The sequence below is a fragment of the Harpia harpyja genome, chromosome 19, assembly GCF_026419915.1.
Source record: "Harpia harpyja isolate bHarHar1 chromosome 19, bHarHar1 primary haplotype, whole genome shotgun sequence".
NCBI lineage: Eukaryota > Metazoa > Chordata > Aves > Accipitriformes > Accipitridae > Harpia > Harpia harpyja.
This window is the reverse complement of record NC_068958.1, coordinates 3,477,106-3,495,131: the sequence shown is the minus strand read 5'-3', so window position 1 is coordinate 3,495,131 and position 18,026 is coordinate 3,477,106. Positions and strand designations below refer to the sequence as shown.

At 47.2% G+C, this 18,026-nt stretch overlaps 1 protein-coding gene across 1 annotated transcript in view; it reads right to left on the bottom strand.

The window, feature by feature from the left end:
- The window catches only part of GPSM1 (G protein signaling modulator 1), a 60,651-nt gene extending 49,570 nt beyond the window's left edge, over nt 1-11,081 (bottom strand). The window contains 9 exon segments of the mRNA XM_052814388.1: nt 76-184; nt 1,946-2,101; nt 2,380-2,495; nt 3,652-3,775; nt 5,303-5,445; nt 5,729-5,864; nt 6,401-6,622; nt 10,157-10,270; nt 10,272-11,081. Coding sequence (XP_052670348.1) covers nt 76-184; nt 1,946-2,101; nt 2,380-2,495; nt 3,652-3,775; nt 5,303-5,445; nt 5,729-5,864; nt 6,401-6,622; nt 10,157-10,270; nt 10,272-10,324 — 1,173 coding nt within the window. The 5' untranslated portion in view covers nt 10,325-11,081.
- Nucleotides 11,082-18,026: the final 6,945 nt, after the last annotated feature.

Below are 18,026 nucleotides of genomic sequence, written 5' to 3'. Positions count from 1 at the left end.
ATAACTTATTGGCATAAAATAAAGTCTCTCAACAGGGAGGACTGGTTCCCTCTGATCTGAACCAGTTTCTCTTACCTCTTGGGAGATTTCAAGATGTTTCCTTGCAAAGTGCAAAGCTTGTTCATGGCTCCCCAGGGAGACGTAGGCATTTCCGAGACTCCAGCAGGCTCTTCCTTCTCCCACCCTGCAAAACAGGAAACTGTCAACCACAGAAATGCTGGGCAAAACCCAGCAGCACAGCAGCCCTTTCAGAGCCTCCTTCTTGAGAGCACCGACAGCCAGGCCTCCCAGCTATCTTTTCACCTACAGAAAAGTTCTATAAAGCTAAAACAAAATGCACTGTACATCTTAAATTCTTCTTATGCTGAGGTCAGTAAGATCAGGGGACGAGCAATAGCCTCAGAAGTGGGCCTGCACCCACAGTGGCAAAAGCTAAGCAGTGTAGCAAGGTCCCAGAATGGTTTGGCTTCATTTGTGGGCACCAGCCTGAGAGCAGAAGCCAGAGCTCCTGTCCCGCTTCCACCTCGCACAGCAAGGCTTCCTCTCCGGAGATGCACAGTGCATCAAGAGGGCACGAAACATCCAGCCCTTTTGTTCAACAACAGTCCAGAGCCAGATTAACAGGAACATGGCAAGGAGGAAATATTGTGGGCATGCAACGTTATCGTGCTAAATACCAGCACTGCGTCACCCAAGATGCATGCACAAACTAAACTGCATGCAACAGCCAAGCAAATATTGACCTATTTCCACAAGGCCTCCAGGGTGCTGCTGCTTGTTTTCAGAAGCCAGGGAAAGCAGGCGAATGTGAAACCTGCCCCAGGCAGCCCTCACCCCCAGCCCAAGCCAGACACCCAGGTGTCTCTGGAGCAGGTTTCAGCACCTGTTTGCACAAGCAGGCAGAGACCTACTGCTCATCAGAGCCTGCTCAGCTCTGCAAACGAGCAGATGTGGGGGGTGATGGGATAAAAAAAGCACATGGGGGCGCAGGGGGAGGTTCAGCATGACTGCAACTCCCTTTTCAGAGGTTTGGGCGGGTTGATCAGCATTTAAACATTTTTCTTGTCACCCTGTTCAATACCTTCTGCTCATAGGGTGTGTTCCCAGAAATGCAGGAGCCCACAGGCCTGCACCCCCACAGCATGATTCACCCTTGGGTGGGATTATACCTTCTCTGAGCACATACTGCCCAGATAGTGCCACAGATCTCCCATTCTAAAGTCTCTGCTCCATCTAGTGGAGGACACCCAGCTTCCCAAGAGCCATCAACAGTAACACTGAACAAGGTGGCTGCAAAGTCACTTCAGCGGCAAGAAGGCTCCAGGATCACAGAGTATCCAGGAGAAAGGAGCCAACATCTCTTAAAAAAAAATACATATAAAAAAAAATTTTAAAAAGGCCAAACCTCCTAAAGAAGAAGGGGTGAGGCCAAGAAGCAAAATATATCATCTCCACATACTCTATGTAACATCATTTGTTTCTACATGGAAGTTTCCAGCATCATCTCAGAGCAACAGGACAAAGTGGCAAGTGGCATGTATGTATGCCCTAATCACACAGTTTCCAAGGAAGATAGAATTTTTGTGAACTGGAGGGAGCTTTAGAGGGGCCCTTCTGGGATAAAACAGCAGTAGCCACATTGCGAAGCACTGAATACAAGGTGTTTTCTTGAAATACCTCTTATTAGAAATCTCACTCAGCCCACACAGACGTAGCATTAAGGGCACAATCTCCAGGTTTGAATGACATGATAAAGGTGTCAATCACGGTACATTTTTGACAGATGACTGGACTAAGGCCCAGGTTCTGCGAGATTTCTAAAGACTTTCAAGAATACATATCACTGTTGTTTAACCCAGCAGCAGAGAACAATAAATCAACAGGAAAGGGTCAGTGCTGTGAACCCACCAGAGCAGAGACACCATCTCCTGAGGCAGTCCTTTACCTGTCTCCCAGCTCCTGTGCTATCACCAGGTGTTTTAGATGGTACTCGATTGCTCTTTCATAGTCTTGAAGCAGCGTGTATGTGTTTCCAAGACTGTAGCAAGCCTGGGCTTCTACTGCTTGGTCTTTGAGTTGTCTGGAGAGCTGGAGTGTTTTCCTACATGGAACAGGTGGGAATGAAGAGACCTGGTCACTGCAGGGCACCTCTGCAAGGTGACAGGGAAGTCACCACTTCGGCACGCGCTGCGTTGAAGTTGATGCCTGTAACACGCTGCAGGCTGTCAGGTGGCTGTATTACTCGCCACTGCTGAGCTCCACACATGCAACTGGCCTCAAGGTCCCTTGTCATATTCCCCTGAGCCTATGGAATTCACTTCAGTGGTCAAAATTTCCAGGGATCATGTGCCCTGAGTCTGCCTTAGCCCCGGCACTTACTTGTAGTACTCAGCAGAGATGTCAAACCTCCCAAGGAAGATGTGCGCATTGCCCAGGTTGCTGTACGCTCTCCGCTCGGCTGCCTTGTCCCCAAACTCCTTAGCAATAGCAAGGCGCTGCGGCAGACACAGGTTAGTGAGTACAGGCTGGCCATTGCCAGGTTTCTATTACACAGCAACTTTTCTGGGAGATTTAACTTCTTGGTTTGCAAAGCTCCCACCCAGCAAGGTAGTGGTGCACATGCCTATCAGGGCTGGATGCAGCAGGAAGTCTCTCCCCCTCTTTTGCAATTCAGGATCAGGAAGGGCCTTTGGAAAAGTGGGAATAATGGTGCATTCTTCTCTAACTCCCACTCCAGCCTGGTCAGTACACAGCTCTCTAGCTGAAGTGCAAAAGGAGTTATGAACGTACTTCAACAGCTGAATAAAGAGGTGAACAGAGAGCTGTAGGTCAGGCTGTGAAGGGATGTGGTTGATCAGCAGACTAATGTGCAGGAACAAGGCTGTCACTTTGCACGGTGCTGTGGCACAGAATGAACATGCACATGTGTGCACTCCATCTCACCGTCTGCGCTGCAGCTGCTCCCCAGACTTCTGCCCTTAGCTGCACCTCAGTCCTGCCTCTCCTCTCATGTGCCCCTGGCTCCCCATGTTTCCCCACCTCTCACCCTCCACTTTGCAGCACCTGCTCCTGGTCCCAAATACTGCACAGTTTTCCTACCCCTTTTCAAGCCCCTTCTCCCACAGCACTGCTGGCTGCTGTCCCCTAGCATTTAAAAAATCAGAAGAGCTGTGACAAAGCTGACTTTCCAAGGTACTGAGCACCTTCCACTGCAAGAAAATCCATACATACCCTGAAATAGAAGCTGAATTGCATTTGAATTGGGGCAGGGGCTATGTCACCTCACCCCTCTGTAAAGCTTTACAGAAAGTTATTATGTTCTACAAGCAACATTTATTCCTCATCAACAGCTCTTTCAGCAGCTTAATTAAATTCATGGCTTGCATTTATTAAAATCTAGATTGATACAAATTAAGAGCAGAAAAGCCTTGCTAGGCCCAGCTGCAATTTGCCCTTAGACATCTCCTCTGGTTTCCAAGCCAACAGCACCCTTCCCTCAAACCGCTCGTTAGGTGCTGATGGGGACTGGAGCATGATGTTGCTTGGCATGAGTTAGTACAACAGGGCCAGACCAGTGGCGAGAAGAAAGGCTGCTCCCCAACAGCCAGTCTCAGCCCCCGACACCAGAAAGGCGCCGCAGTGGTTTCCTACCTCCTTGTGGAAGGCTATAGCTTCACTGAAGTTGCCGAGTAAGTACTGGGTGTTGCCGAGGTTGCCATAAGCACGGCCCTGTGCAGCTCTGTCCCCCAGCTCCTTCACCAGGGACAGGTTCCTCCTGAAAGAAGTCAGAGCAGCATGTCTGGTGAGACACAGCCAACGCTCTCTGCAGGAGACACCGCAAAAACACTTGCACCTTAAAGAAAGGAGAGCTAACCCTGGAGAAGGCATTTCCCCTCCCCAACTGCTTGTCCTGTGCATCACTTGGCAGATGAAAGTCTGGTGATCTATGCTAGCTGTAGCTCTGGGAGCTTGTGCAAATCCAGCAGTGTAAGTCTCTGCTGCTCTCCCGACCTCAGGCAATCTGCAGCTGTGTACAGGAACTACTCACACACCGATGGTCTGATAAGACCCCACATTAAACAAGAGACGGCCACCTCACTGTACAGGGGAGAACCAGGAGCACAGAAGAAAGGAGATTACCTACAGCAGGACAGGGGCAAGATCCACAGTCCTATGCCACGGCTCTGCTCATAGAGCTTCCCAGCATTTCTTTACCTTGTTTTTTTTTTCCCCCTTTACACATACAGCACACATAGGGAAGCATAGAGCTCCCAGCTGGCACAAATTTACCCACTAGCTATGCTACATGCACCATTCTTTGGAAAAAGGATGGTGAGCTATATATAGGCACTATCACATTCTCAGATATGAGATCTTGTCACTCTCCTCATTTAAAAAGGCTACGTAAAAACCCCTGCATTATTGAAGCAAAACTCTGAAGTACAAGAAGAAAAACATCAGCCCAAAAGTCTGGTGACAACCTTCCTGTATGGGACATCAGAGTGATCTTTGAAACTATTTAGGAAAGGGAAGGATGTTACAAGCAAGATAAACTACAGATCCCTGAGAAGGATAACTGGGACTTCAAGTGAAAGCTTCTTCCCTTGGGTGAAGAAGAGTCTCTGTTCGTGGCCCCAGCAATGGAGACACACAGGGATCCATTCTCGTCAAGGCCAGCAGAGAGCAGCAGGGGCTACAGGAGCCAGTAGTTTAGGTTCCAAATACAGCTCTGAGAAGGAGCACACTATTGAACTTAATTGCGTGATCTTACTTCAAAGTACAGTGAGTTTTACCAAGGCAATGCCAGGATGAATTTTAGCTCTAATTTTATAAAAGCTTGCGGTCCCTCTCTCACCTTCCTTGAGATTAATTTGCCATCGTAACTTGGCATCTCAGGGGAGTATTCCTAATTCATTACAACATGCAAAATCTCATTCAGTGGCCTGATTTTCATCAACGCTGAGCCCACAGTCTCATTCTTTGCAACAAACATCTTCCACAGCTCCCACATCTTCAGCGGCCCAGGAAACAAATCCCACCTATGAGAAATGCTTCCAACAGGACTCAGTAAAAATTGTCATGTTGCACCCCATGCAGCTATCATTAGCCTAACGGTTATCAGAGCTCAGCTAACCTGCAGACCCTGAAAGTTGTCAGCAGAACAGGACCACCACAAATGCAGATTATGATCTGAGCAGGATAAGCTCAACAAAGGTGTACCTGTGTGCATTTCAGCAATCACTGATGCCCAACTAGCCCTGTTCCCTCCAGGAGGAAGGGTTGGCCAAGCTTGAATACTTACTCATAATATTCTGAAGCTTTCTGTAGCGTCTCCTTGACTTCTTGAGGCAGGTAGCCTGGGTCTTGGGCCATGCTCCAAGATAAGTGCTTTCCCTTTGCATGGTAAACATTTCCTATATTATACAGTGCTCTGGCTTCACCTACCTAAAGGGAGGAAGAACAGGGAGCAGCAAGGTATTACACTTCACATCCCAGTATGGACCTTTCCATTGCTGGGCAGGGATGGTCAAAGCCAGGAGGCCCACATTTGCCTTTCCCATCTTCACCGTCATGGCAGCCGTGAGTCCTGTGATGGCAGCCAGAAGGGAGGGCTTTACACTCCACCTCCTTCCAAAGCCCACCTTCACCATATTGCATTTCCCGACCTGCAGACAGATTATTTTTAAAGCTAGGAAATATTTCCTGTTGGATGCCATGAATCAATTACCTTGTCTCCCTGCTCCTGAGAAATGTCCAAGTGTCTCTGGCAACAAACGACAGCTTCATCAAACTGCCCAAGTATTTTCAATGTATTCCCGAGGTTGCCACTTGCCTTGGCTTCTCCAATGCGGTCCCCGATGGTTCTATAAGATGACAGGAAGAAGGAAGAGAGGTGTTAAAGAACTCACAGACTTTCATTCACCAACTGTTGGAGGCAGAATTCAAGCTGCAGCAAGTGCTGCATGGTATGTACACCACATCCAGCAGTTCCCAGCACACACACCTGGCTGGAGTGCTTCATACAGGCTCTCTCAATTTTGAAGACAGATCCTTGCTCCCTGTTTTGCTGTCTCAGGTGAACTGCTCTAATGACTTCAGGTGTACTTACAATGAGTACCTGGGGACAGGAGAACTGGACACTGCCCTGCTCTTGCTCCAATCACCCTCCTCACATTCATATCCCTTTCTCCACCTCCCTGCTCTGAAGGTGGCCAGCCCATTCTTGTTGCCTCCTGAGTTCTCCACAGGACAGTCACCCCATGCCTCAGGGCTAGTTTTGGATGCTTATTTCTGGGGCAGATTCCCTCAGGCTGCTGGGTTCAGACCCCACAGAACTTGCCTTCACTCAAGCCCTGACAGGTTGAATCCAATTAGGATGAAGCACTGCTGACATGCTTACCTGGCCAGGGTAAGGTCGTGTTTATGGTACTCCAAGGCCTTGGAGTACTCCTTTAGGTAGAAATAGGCATTGCCCAGCTGACTGTAGATGGCACTGAGAGTCTTCAGGTCCTCTGTCCCCACCTGCACCGCTGCTTCGAAGAAGGCTGCCCCAGCTTTGAAGTCCCCAGCCTTGCACAAGCGTTCTCCTTCCAGGGCCAGTTCCAGGCAGGATGCCTCCATTCTGCCAAAAGCAAGACCATCATTTCTAGAGGAATTAGACTGCAGTGCACCCATGCTGCTATGCAACAGTAAAAAAGTTTACTTCATTGTATACCTTTAATTACTCACTGCATCAGAAAAAAAAAAAAACTAAAAAAAAAAAAAAAACCTGGAGAGAGCCACCCTCCAGGCAGCAGCTGCATCTCTGCATTCTGCCCCAAGCACCAAGGCACCAGCCCCAGGTCAAACTCTGTTTGGGCGATAATAACTCAGGGACACACAGCCAGCACACCTCAGCGGTGTGGACACCAGCTTTCAGTGGACATGGGGGGCACTCAGCCCCTCTGAGAAACCAGGCTCCTAGGCATGAGACACAGGAGCATCCAGATTTACAGACAGCATCTGCGAGTGGCCAAAGGCAGCCCCTGGGTTCCCAGTAGGAATCTGGACAAGAAACCCAGGGCTCCTGGCTCTCAAGACACACACTCATATCGCAAGAGTAACATGGCATCTGTTTTTCTTCCAGATGGTGCACAGCGCAGAAGCCACGTACGCAGGCTATTCATGCCTGCACCACTTTCCCCAGGGTAACAGAAAGAGTAGCCAAATGGTAACACATTTTTATTAAATACCAGAGAAAACCCTGGACTGTGCAGAATTTCTTGGCTGAGCAGCTTCCAGTGCTCCGTGTCTGCTTTTCATTAACTCTCCTGCTGTCACTTTTTCCACAGGCGCTCCGCACTTTAGCCTCCAGGCGAGCCTTCCTCCCTTGCATTTCTCGACACCTTTGGCAATGGCGCATGCCATGCTGTCAGCACAAGCACTTTGTGAGCCAACAGAGAGGAGCAAGACCAGTGATACTGCTTCAAGAGAAAGGAAACATGCTCCTTTGAGTGCTCCACCAAGTCCTCTCTAAGTTACAGCCATCCCTGTTAGGCCATGTGTATCCAAAGTTCTCAGAAGGGACAGAGCATGCGTTTGAAAGCTTACATTTGGAAATGTCTTGCCTGCTGCAAAGTCAGCCCCTTCATAAGGTGGATGGACACAGCATGTTCCTGCTCCTCTATTCAGATGCTTCTCTTTGCTCTTTTTGGCTTTTTCATTTCTGTTCAATGTGTTTTTAAAAGTCAAAACTATCTAGGTCAAAGGTGGACATCTGCTCAGAAAAAACATAGCTCACTTGTCCACAGTCAGAAAAGCAAGGGTCAGAAAAAAGATAATAAATGTCCAAAGGCAGTTTCTATTCTGTTCTCAGGCAAAGAGTACTTGCAGGAAGTTTGACTGTGGTACCCAGACCAAGAGAACAACTTGCTCATCACCACTGCAAGAGCAGCAGCCCAGCTGACATCCCCTGTAGCAGTTTCCTGCTGACCCCGAGATGCTTCTCCCAAATCCCCCCTAACAACGAGACAAGGCCCAGCCCCTCCAACCAGGGTCTCTGCAGACCAAGGCTGAGGTGTGCTGGCCAAGCCAGGCACTCTGTGCTGCTTTGGCTTCTCTCCCTGAGGGCACAACCTGTGCACGCTGACTTCAGGGCAGAGTTCCTCCCGCTCCAGGTCTGCACCCAGCACTTGCCTCCCCCTGCTGTGCAAGGGCACGGGGAGATGCATGTACGAAATGCCAATCCTGATACATTTTTCCTACAAACAGGCAGAATGACATTTTCTCAGCTGCCAGGAAACAAAGCCAGTTCCTCTGTGAGCAGTGCATAAACTGTCTAAAATCCAACCCTATTTCCCTGGCAATCTCCCTGCTGAGTTGGCTCAGCATGGCTCCAAACACCCAACACTTGGCAGCCCAACAGCATCCTCCAAAGCAGGACAACCCACAAGAGCTGTCCAAACAAAAAAAACAGGCAAAAGAGCTGATTTCAGACTCTCCCTCCAAACACACTCGTGACCTCTCCTGTCTCACTGTTCGTTTGTCCCCAAAACCAGAGCAATAAGAGGGAGAACGGGATTGTGAAGCAGCTCATTTGAGCTCCCACCTCAAACTCCCACACAAATATTTGATTTCAAGCTCACTGCAGAGCCTACATTTGAGTGGCTATTTTACTTGCACAAGAAGGCTGCTTGCAGTGCCAGTGCAGCATCAGTCCCTGCCTCAACTTCTGTTTGATAGGGGAAATAAAAATATTAAGACTGTTAATACTACAAATGTTTAACTACTTTCTACTGATCCTCTTGCTAGACCATGTGAAAATTAGTAAGAACGAGCTTCTGCTACAGCATGTTGAATTAGAGGGACCCATTTTGGGATCATACCAAACTTCCATCAGTTTCAAGGCACATTTATGGTTTGTAGATCACTAGAGCAGTTACCTGGTGTCATCATCAGGTATTGACAGGTCTCTGCTGACACCTCCTGAACAGCTGAAAGAAGGGTTGGGACTGAAGACAGACAAGGAACACCTTATACTCAAATCAGCAAGATTAAGTTCAGGCAGCTTAACAGAGGTCAATCTTGAGAGGATTTGAAATGCAGGAATGAGCTAGTATCACAGGAACTAATGATGAGTTCCAGTTAGAAGAGGGCACAGGAGCAAATTTCAGCATAATTTCAATTCAATTTTCAACACAAACAGAACGCTTCCCAATACCCAGGTTCTCTTTAAAAGACTGAGTTCAACTGTAAACAGTCTAAAAACTGAGCTGGAGACCAGTTTCCCTAATTCATGATATTGCAGTCTAGTTCGGATCAAATTTGTTGTGCAATTTGAATAGCCTGAAGTGAGGGTTCCCATCCACGCAACACAGAAAACCCTACAGCAACAAAACCCAGCTACACACTCCGAGGGTGGCATATTTGCCAGAGGAAACATAACCAGAAGTGAAGTTTGTGCCTTGGGGCCTGCATTCTGATACACTCACACACACACACTTGCACTCTCTGGGTGCTCTCCTGGTGTTCCCATAGTAACTATTCAGGCCCAATGCTGTGACATGACCCTCTAGTGCACACAGCTTTTTATTAAAATCTGTTTGTCCTTGAACAGGCTGCTTTGCAGAGTATCTGACTTATCTAATTAACATCACTGCTCAGTTTGGGACCTAAGCAAACAAGGGGAAGGGAGAGAAGGTTTTTTCTCCACATTGCACTCTGCCAAGCCTTTGCTGCCATGTAAAGGGACAAAAGTCAAGGATAGCAATTATTAATAGAAACACAACCAACTTCTAAAACCCACCTGCACTTCCCACATCCTTGGGGCCCCACAGTCAGAGCTAGTTCTGGGAAGCAACTTTGCACGCAGTTCAGTCACTGCAGGCTTAAAGGCACTCAGAAACACAATGCCAAGGGCAGAGGAACCAGCTAAAGGTCAATGAACAAACTCAAGCACACTAAAACACTCCATGTCCAACAGTTTCCAAAGGTCATAGCTCAACTGTCCATAAGAAAAGACTAGAAGGGCGATTTAGGCAGAAGATAGGAATCTGCTGTTCAAGTGAGCAAACCTGAACCACCTTGACTGGCAAAGGAAAGGGAAAACAGTCACTAACAACAGACTCAAGTTACAGTCCCAGTCCCTCCCACAGCACATGCCTGAGCTCTCCCCTACCTCTTCTTCTGCAGGTTGCGCATTTTCTGAACATAAACCCAGAGCTCCAAGCCCACTGGCAGAAGAAAGCAGCGGGGCTGAGGTCTACTTAGAACAACTTTGCAGACAGGTCTCTGTTAAGCTCACAGGCAGGACCCAGGCTTTTGAAGATGCTGATGGCATCTTCATGTCTGTACACCGTGCACTGCTGTCCAGTTTTCAACTGCTCTTCAGTTTTCACTCCATCTGCATGGGCAACATTACTGTTAAGTTGCTGGAATCTTGAATTGTGTTTATCTGGGATCCTTCTTTTTCTTTCCATACGCTGCCCTTGAAAGGGAAGGGGAAAGGAGCATTGCTTTTGTTTCCAGAGACCTAGAGAAAGTAAGGTCTTCTTTCCTCCAAGAAATACAATATCCTTCGTCCACTTGGTTTCAGGTAGCAGATAGGCGAGTTCACAGCTGAAATCCCAGAACAAGAGAGCGTCTTTGTTCACTCACATATTTTCAGCACTGCCCAAAGAAAAAGGGCCCTAGAAGAGTCCACGAGATGGTCAGAGCCAAGCAGGTCCCTCCTTTCTGAACTGGTCTCTTCCCAAAGCACTTTGCCTCTGTGGTCACATCAGCTATTCCTGTCGGTGCCTGTTGGCTCCAAGAGCAGAAGCACTTCTGCTGCTATGCACCTCTCCTTGTCAGGTGAGGAGCTCAGGGTTCCTCCAAAAGAGGGTCACCTTTGGGCAGAAGCACTCATTAGTGTTTGACAGGCTCCAAAGAGGCCTCATCCATCTGCCACCCAGGAAGCTTTGCAAGTTCCAGAAATGATCTGAGCAGTTCTCCAACGGGGGAAAAGCAAGAGAAAGCGGATCGCACAGAGCACATCCCTGCCCATTTAAATGGGCTCCAAACCATCCCCATCTGCGAAGACACAGCCTTCTATCCCCCAGGTATTAAGTTTCCCCTCTGCTGACACACAGGTAACACGCTTGGGCCTGTACCACCTCAGCAAGCACCTACTATTCATGTCTTAATACCAGAAAAGAAGATTCAGTCCCTCCTGAGCCAGCAAATTACTGCTGACAAGCTGAAGGTGCTGGGCTTGGCCATATGGTATGGCTCAGAAGAGAGACACTGCAGAACACAAGCTGCTTTTCCACAGCTAAGACACTGGAGCTTGTTAATGCAATTCTCCCGCAACGTTCGACCTTTTAGCTAACAGCACAGTATGTCCCTGACTGTGGGTTTGAACAAAGACATGGGGAGGGAGGGAAGCTCACTTGAAGTGGCCCCTGTTCATAAGCCTTGCCCTAAATCAGTGCAAACCACTCATACAGATTTACGTGTTCCTCCAGATATGCAGGATTTCCAAGTATTCACAGAAGTCATGTCCCAGTCCCCAGGCCTACCACAAGCAGCCAGGAAGGTCTGACAACCTTCTCAGATCAAGTCGCAGACCAAAACAAGACTACACCACGTATAGCAAAATGTTTTTTTCTGAATGCATGGAGATGACAGACTATGTCAAGTCTGGCCAGATAAGAACAAAGTTTTGAAGACACCAGTTGTAATCTAGAAATCAGAACAGCGCTGGTGTGCACAGCGACAAATGCCAGCATCAGTTCCCTGCTGGAGCATTAAGCAAGTCCTGCAGCTCCTCCACTCCTTGGGTTACATACACATCTGTAAAACAGGAGTGAAGGTGGCTCCCAGAGCACTTTGAGATCCTTTTGCAAAAGATACTTCAAAAAGGGCAATATATGCGTTTAAGAAACAACAAGAAAAAGAACAAATTTTTTAAAAGCAGTAAGAGGCCAAATATAAACCCAATGTTTGGCCACAAATGAGTTAGGCAATCTGCACAGCATTCTGCCAGAGGAATGAGTGAGTGGCATAACGCTGGCAGATCACTCGGCCCCCATCAATGCGACAGCTGCGAATTTCAAACCTGGGAATGGATGTTGCTTCTGACACTCATAGGAGGCAGAAAAGGGTGACCTTCCACCACATGGTGACAGGGATGAGGAAGTCTCTTTCCAATACAGCACAGGGCAGAGCCACCCTCCCTCCTCCTTAACTTCTTCTTTAAAGGGTAACTGATCTGAAGACAGAAAGAGCCGAGAAGAACAGGAAGAGCAGATATTGCCTTTAACAACAACATTTCCCAGGGTCATTCATCACTGTCAGATAGCAGCTAATGATGATCTGTATCACAGATTGCCTTTTGGCAGCCTTGCAAGCTAGCTGAAAGAATTGAAGAGCAAAATTTTTCCTTTATAAAAGGTACACAGGCAAAACAGAAGGACTCTTATGCATCAAACGTTTTCAAGCAATACAGAGAAAGCAGTGAGGGTCCCAGGAGCACTGGGGATGCTGAGAACACTGCCAAGTAAGAAACAAAGCAAACAGCACACAGTGTTACCAGTGCCATTAACAATGATCGCCATGACTGCTGTGCAAACAGCACTATAATTAGGACTTGGGTGATGATATATGTCCCCAGAGAGGCAACACTACTCCTAACGTGTGTTCAGAAGCTTGGAGCTACAGTTAGACTTCCCAACACCCCACTCTCCTCCAAATCTTGTGTCTCCCTTGACAAATATTCCAAGAAAATAACACTGCATGGACAACATCACACTTGTCCTCCTACTGCTAGGCTGGAAAACAAGAGTACAGACTGCCTTTAGCCAAGAGCTATTCTGCAGGATTATGGGCTACGCACTGACCCGAAACTCAGGGCTGCCGCAGCTCCTGCAGCCCAGGAGACAGGGCCACAGAAGCCAGAGTAGGACACAGTGACATCCCAACTCTCAGGTCTGCACCTCAACCCCACGTCTGCTCCAGGCAGGCAGAAAAAGAGACCATACAGTGTCCAACAATTAAACTTGTCTTACTCCAACCCTCCCTTTCACACATTCAGGGTTGCCTTGTTTGGACTGTCTTGCTCACAGCACTTAACCCTACTAACAACAAATCCATCAAGCTGCACAGAAGATAATGATATCATAAGACAGAGCTACAAGACTGACTGCTGCCTTAAATATTGTAAAGCTCACAGGGCAAGAGAACCTTTTCCTGCCTGCAAGGTAAAACTGCCTTAAAAAAAAAAAAATATATATATTTATAGGTATTTGATTCATATTAGTGGGGGCGATTGCAAAACTCATTCCCAATCAGAGCTGCTGTAGTTCTAAAGTCAGGAATAAAACCCAAGCTTTTAGACAGGAGGTAAGGCAGAAAAAACCCCACCAAAACCACCAACAGTAGTAAAAAAACCCCTTAGTATATCTATTGATATGAATTAATGAGCAACAGATTTTAGCATCTTACTTGCAATCTGATTGAATTTTATATAAAAATAAACGTAATTTCAGAGCACTGATGACAGGGGCAATTAAACATTTTTCCCCAATCAAAAAGGGATCAGGTTTATCAGGTGCTCAATGTAAATGTATATTCACTTGCTTAGCTAACTAAAGATGCATTTAAATAATTAACTGGCAGCACATCCTTAAAGAAAGTAATCAAGCTGGGAATTATTCCGCTTTAGTAATTTCCTTTCTCAGCCTTCGCACAGCTCCTGTACATGAAAAGCAGCTGATGACTCTGAACCACCAGATAACACAGCCAGGTAGGAGCTGCTCCAACTCCCCAGTGACAGTTCCCCTTCACTGCACGGGGACACAACGGAGGGAGCACACATCCCACACGAACCAGCTCACGCTTCCCCTGTGCCAAAGCCCATGCTTGACGAAGGGTCTGACTATTTTCATGGTCTTCCCTTTCCATGAGGAAAGCTATCCCAGATCCTCCTGATGCACAGCCCGAATTTATTCGCAGTGAATTTATACCTGTTTAGCCTTGGGCCAGCACTGCAAGCCAGACTAGACTGCTCTTCTCTGCCTAGGGCACCCTCACAATGTGTTTTGGGCAGTTTCACTCTGGCTACTCTGCCCCAGGCAGGGTCCTCGCTCCTCATCAAGCAATGCTTTCCTCACAACAGGCTGGGGGCTCACGTCGGCGTATCACCAGCACATACACAGCTGCCTCTCTCTCTCACTTGCTCCCAAACGATAAGCTCACATCTCTGAGAAGAAAATCTTATTACTAGCTCCTAAGTACACGTGCTTGCAACTTCATACCGTTAAATATCATCACATTGCCATGACACCAGACCTATCAATCATTCAGTTCCTCCTATTCAATACTCATCCTCCCCTGCATTGCTCGTACCTCTGTATCATCAACACACCCATTAGCAACCTGCTCTGTTTTGCAGGGAGGACACTAACAAAAATACCAACTAGCTCACTCCCAAGCCCAGTTCTTGTGCAACGTGGCCAGTGATGCCTCTCCATCCTGCCAACAGCTCTCCTTGCAGCACAGCCCCTTGCTTCCCACCCACATCACAACCCAAGCACTAACCCCCTCCTGACAAGCAGTTTCCCCACAAGGCACCATATCAAACACAGGTTGGCAGGGAAGGGTGACAACAGAATCAAGGTATACGTGAAATTAGCCTGACTTGAACTACTTTTGGTAGTTTGAAACCAGCACATGGAAGCCGGTTTCCCTCCAGGCAATTGAAGGCAGAACCTCTGGGGCACTTTGACCTATGTGTCACCTTATTAGCAAGGGGAAGAAAACAAAATCTCTTGTTTAGTTTGGAGAGGAAAAGCTAAAGAAGAAACAATGAATGCTGCACCCAGTCCTTCCCAGCTTCTGAATTAGTTCCAAGCATCTGGGCCAGTTTCCTTCACATCTCCCAAAGCACCTGAGGTGCGGCAGAGGCAGCTCTGTGTCACCGGCACATCTGGAGGGGAGAAAGTTTCCACTCCACACACTTTCACTGGTAGTAGTATTGCAGTGAGACCTTTCAGTGACCCCCAAACTGAAAATAATAAGATAATATATATACAGACACACACTTACTGCTGCTTGAGAAGTGTTTGTTCAAGCTGGAGCTCCAGGGAGTACCAAGATGAAGCGGTTTTCACTGCAGTCTTTTGATAAGGGCATGAAACAGAGAATCCAGAGGGGAAAACTACAGGGAGTTCTGGAAGCCGCCGGGTCTGTGAGCTGGCTCCAGATTTCCTCTTCCACTCACTGATGGCAGCATCAGTGCTCAACAGTAGTCATTTCAGTTAATTGCTATCTACCATTAGCTGCAGAGTACTTACAAGGGATTCAATTCCACTGCATATTTGCTAATAAATACCAAATGACAGTGAGGAAGACAGCTGTATTTAGTTGCATTTACCCTCTTATTAGCAGAGCTGAATAAGACCCCATTTCAATTCATAATGGCTCCAACAAGCTGCGTCATTGTCAGAAATTCAGATTCAAACTCCCCATTGCCTGCTTGAAAGCAAAAGTCATCCAGCACTCCCCTGCTCACACAACTCCCCTATAGCTGCACACAACTCTATTTGACCAAGGGCCACGCAGAATGACTACCTCTGTGGCTTTGATCCATGGGGACGGTGAGAACTGAAGGCAGATGGGAATTATGTGCTGTTTTAGTAGCATTTTGTGAAGCAACTTATGATGCTGAACCGGTATGTGTAGAAACTTTTCAACCTAAGGACTGCAAAATATTTTGCAAAGGTGCGAGGGTAGCTATTACCCCGTTTTGCAAAACGGAAGCTAAGATACAGCAAGACATAACTTGCTCACAGTGAGTCAGCTGTAGAGAATGGAAAGGAATCCAGGAGCCCCGGCTCCCAGCGCCTCTGCCAGGTCCTCCCTTGCAAGCACCAAGGGAACCACTCAAACTAGAGCTGCTCTGTTGGGGATGAGGTGCAGCATCTTCCACCCAGGCAAGGATGCTTGCACAGCTCATGCCACCAGCTCAACATGATGCCAAACAAACACTGAAGATCTAACCCTGCCCAGACAGCGGCCCCCAACTCCAGGAGCTTAAGATACTCATGACCTCTAGAAACCTGCTCTACACTTGGAAGGATTGGGCTCTCAATAAATCATACACCAGAAATAATTATTTTGAATCCATGTACCAAATCCTTCCCACAAATACAGTTTAACCCATAGCAAGAACAGAGAACACAATGAAATTTTCCTGTGTCATCTGAGGAGTGAAACCTCTAAAAGGCAATGAGTGCAAATTTAAGCCTTTGTGCTCCAGAATTACTCAAATATCAAAGGATCATGATGGGATGTAATTAGGTTGCAGCATGTGAGAAAGCTCAGATGGGATTAAGGTGCAAATGTGAATTTCATTTCATCCTGGTTAACAGTTTCACTTGATGCCCAGTTTCAAAGCACTTAAATTATAAGATGCAAATACTTTCCAGGGTCTAAGGAAACGATTAAGGAGATACTAATTTGAAAATTAATTCATAAAACATGTTCTGACTCCCAAATAAAAAAAAAAAATCCACCTAACATATGAACTGATCAAGATGCCTCAGAAGAGGGACTCCACAGGAGAACTCACTTTCAAGAGCAGCAAGAATAAAACCTTCTGAAGAGCCTGGATCATAATCTCTTTACAGGGCTCATCAACAGCGTATAAACCCAACCACCACCTGCCATTTGCGCTAAAGGAAAACAAGTGTAGAGGTCAGCAGCACTAGCTTGCCAAATGCTAGCGGACTAATAATGCTCATGTCTGAGGATGCTCTCTCCTTCCCAGGAGGCACAAAGGAAGATGCTCAATCTGTTCTGTCAGTAGTTTGTCTCACCCCCGTACCTGCAGACCACAGTCAAAGGTAACAGCTCTAACATCTGAAACCTTCTATGCAGAGTACCAAGCCAGCCCCTACATCAGGATGAATTTTTAGGCATTCAGATTTTGTCACTGAGGATACTTGAAATTAATTCAGTGATTTCAGGACAAGAGAAACTTCATGAGTTTTCCAAGAGCATTTTGCTTTCTCGTACAATGCTAGTGCCTTCAGTGAAATTAATCTATCACACTGCAATGAAACAACACTCTTGGGATGATTTCAACAGAAGTGAAGTGCTAGTTCCTTCAGTCACTTCCAGAAACCAGAGGGCAAGAGAGGACATGCAGTCTGAATGGCTTTTCATTATAACATTACTTTGGCCAACACATCCTCTCACTAAAATATATGCTGTGATTTAAATCAGCAAACTGCTCCCGCTACAAAATATATTGGGTTACACTTACAATATACATTAGAAAAACAAATAGTTGGCTTATCAACAGCTATACAATGAAAACAGCTGATTTATTTATAACCCATTTTATTTATGCTATTCAACTTCTACTACCCACCAAAGTACAGGGGTTCACTCATGCCAAACTAGTTACTGAAAATAGCTGGATTCTTGTTTGGGTGATTATCTTTCCAAATTCAGAAGCACAGTAAATGAGACGAGAGATGTCCAGACTCAGACACCTCTTCTCTACAACTGCCCCACACCCACCTCCTGCAGACACAAAGCAGGGGCTCAGCAGCCAGCTCCCAGGGGGCCAGCCTGGACCCCAGCCCCACTGCTCTCCCAGAATGAGAGGGGACTGCCTGGCCCCTCCTGCCCTCTTCATCAGAGCCGGGGACGAGTCCTCACGGACCATAGCAGAGCTACAACACAGCGGTGCCAGTTCAGGTTAGATGAAGTCAGCGTGCAGCCTAAGACTCAAGCTATGAGACAGCTTTGACTGCAAGGCATCACAGCCTCCCCCTAATTCCTGCCCCAGGATCCTGCCACCCCCCAGCTGCCGGCAGGGTCAAGCTCAGCTCCACAAATGCCACCAGCACAATTGTTCCAGTTGTGCTGTGTAACTGCTTCATGGGGCCTTAGGAGATTTCCTTCCCTGCACACCCAGACTACTTTTCTGAAGCCAAGTGAATGCAAGTCTTGTCTTCCCAGAAATACAGAGGCCAGAGGCTCAAGTCTTTTCTCAGTTC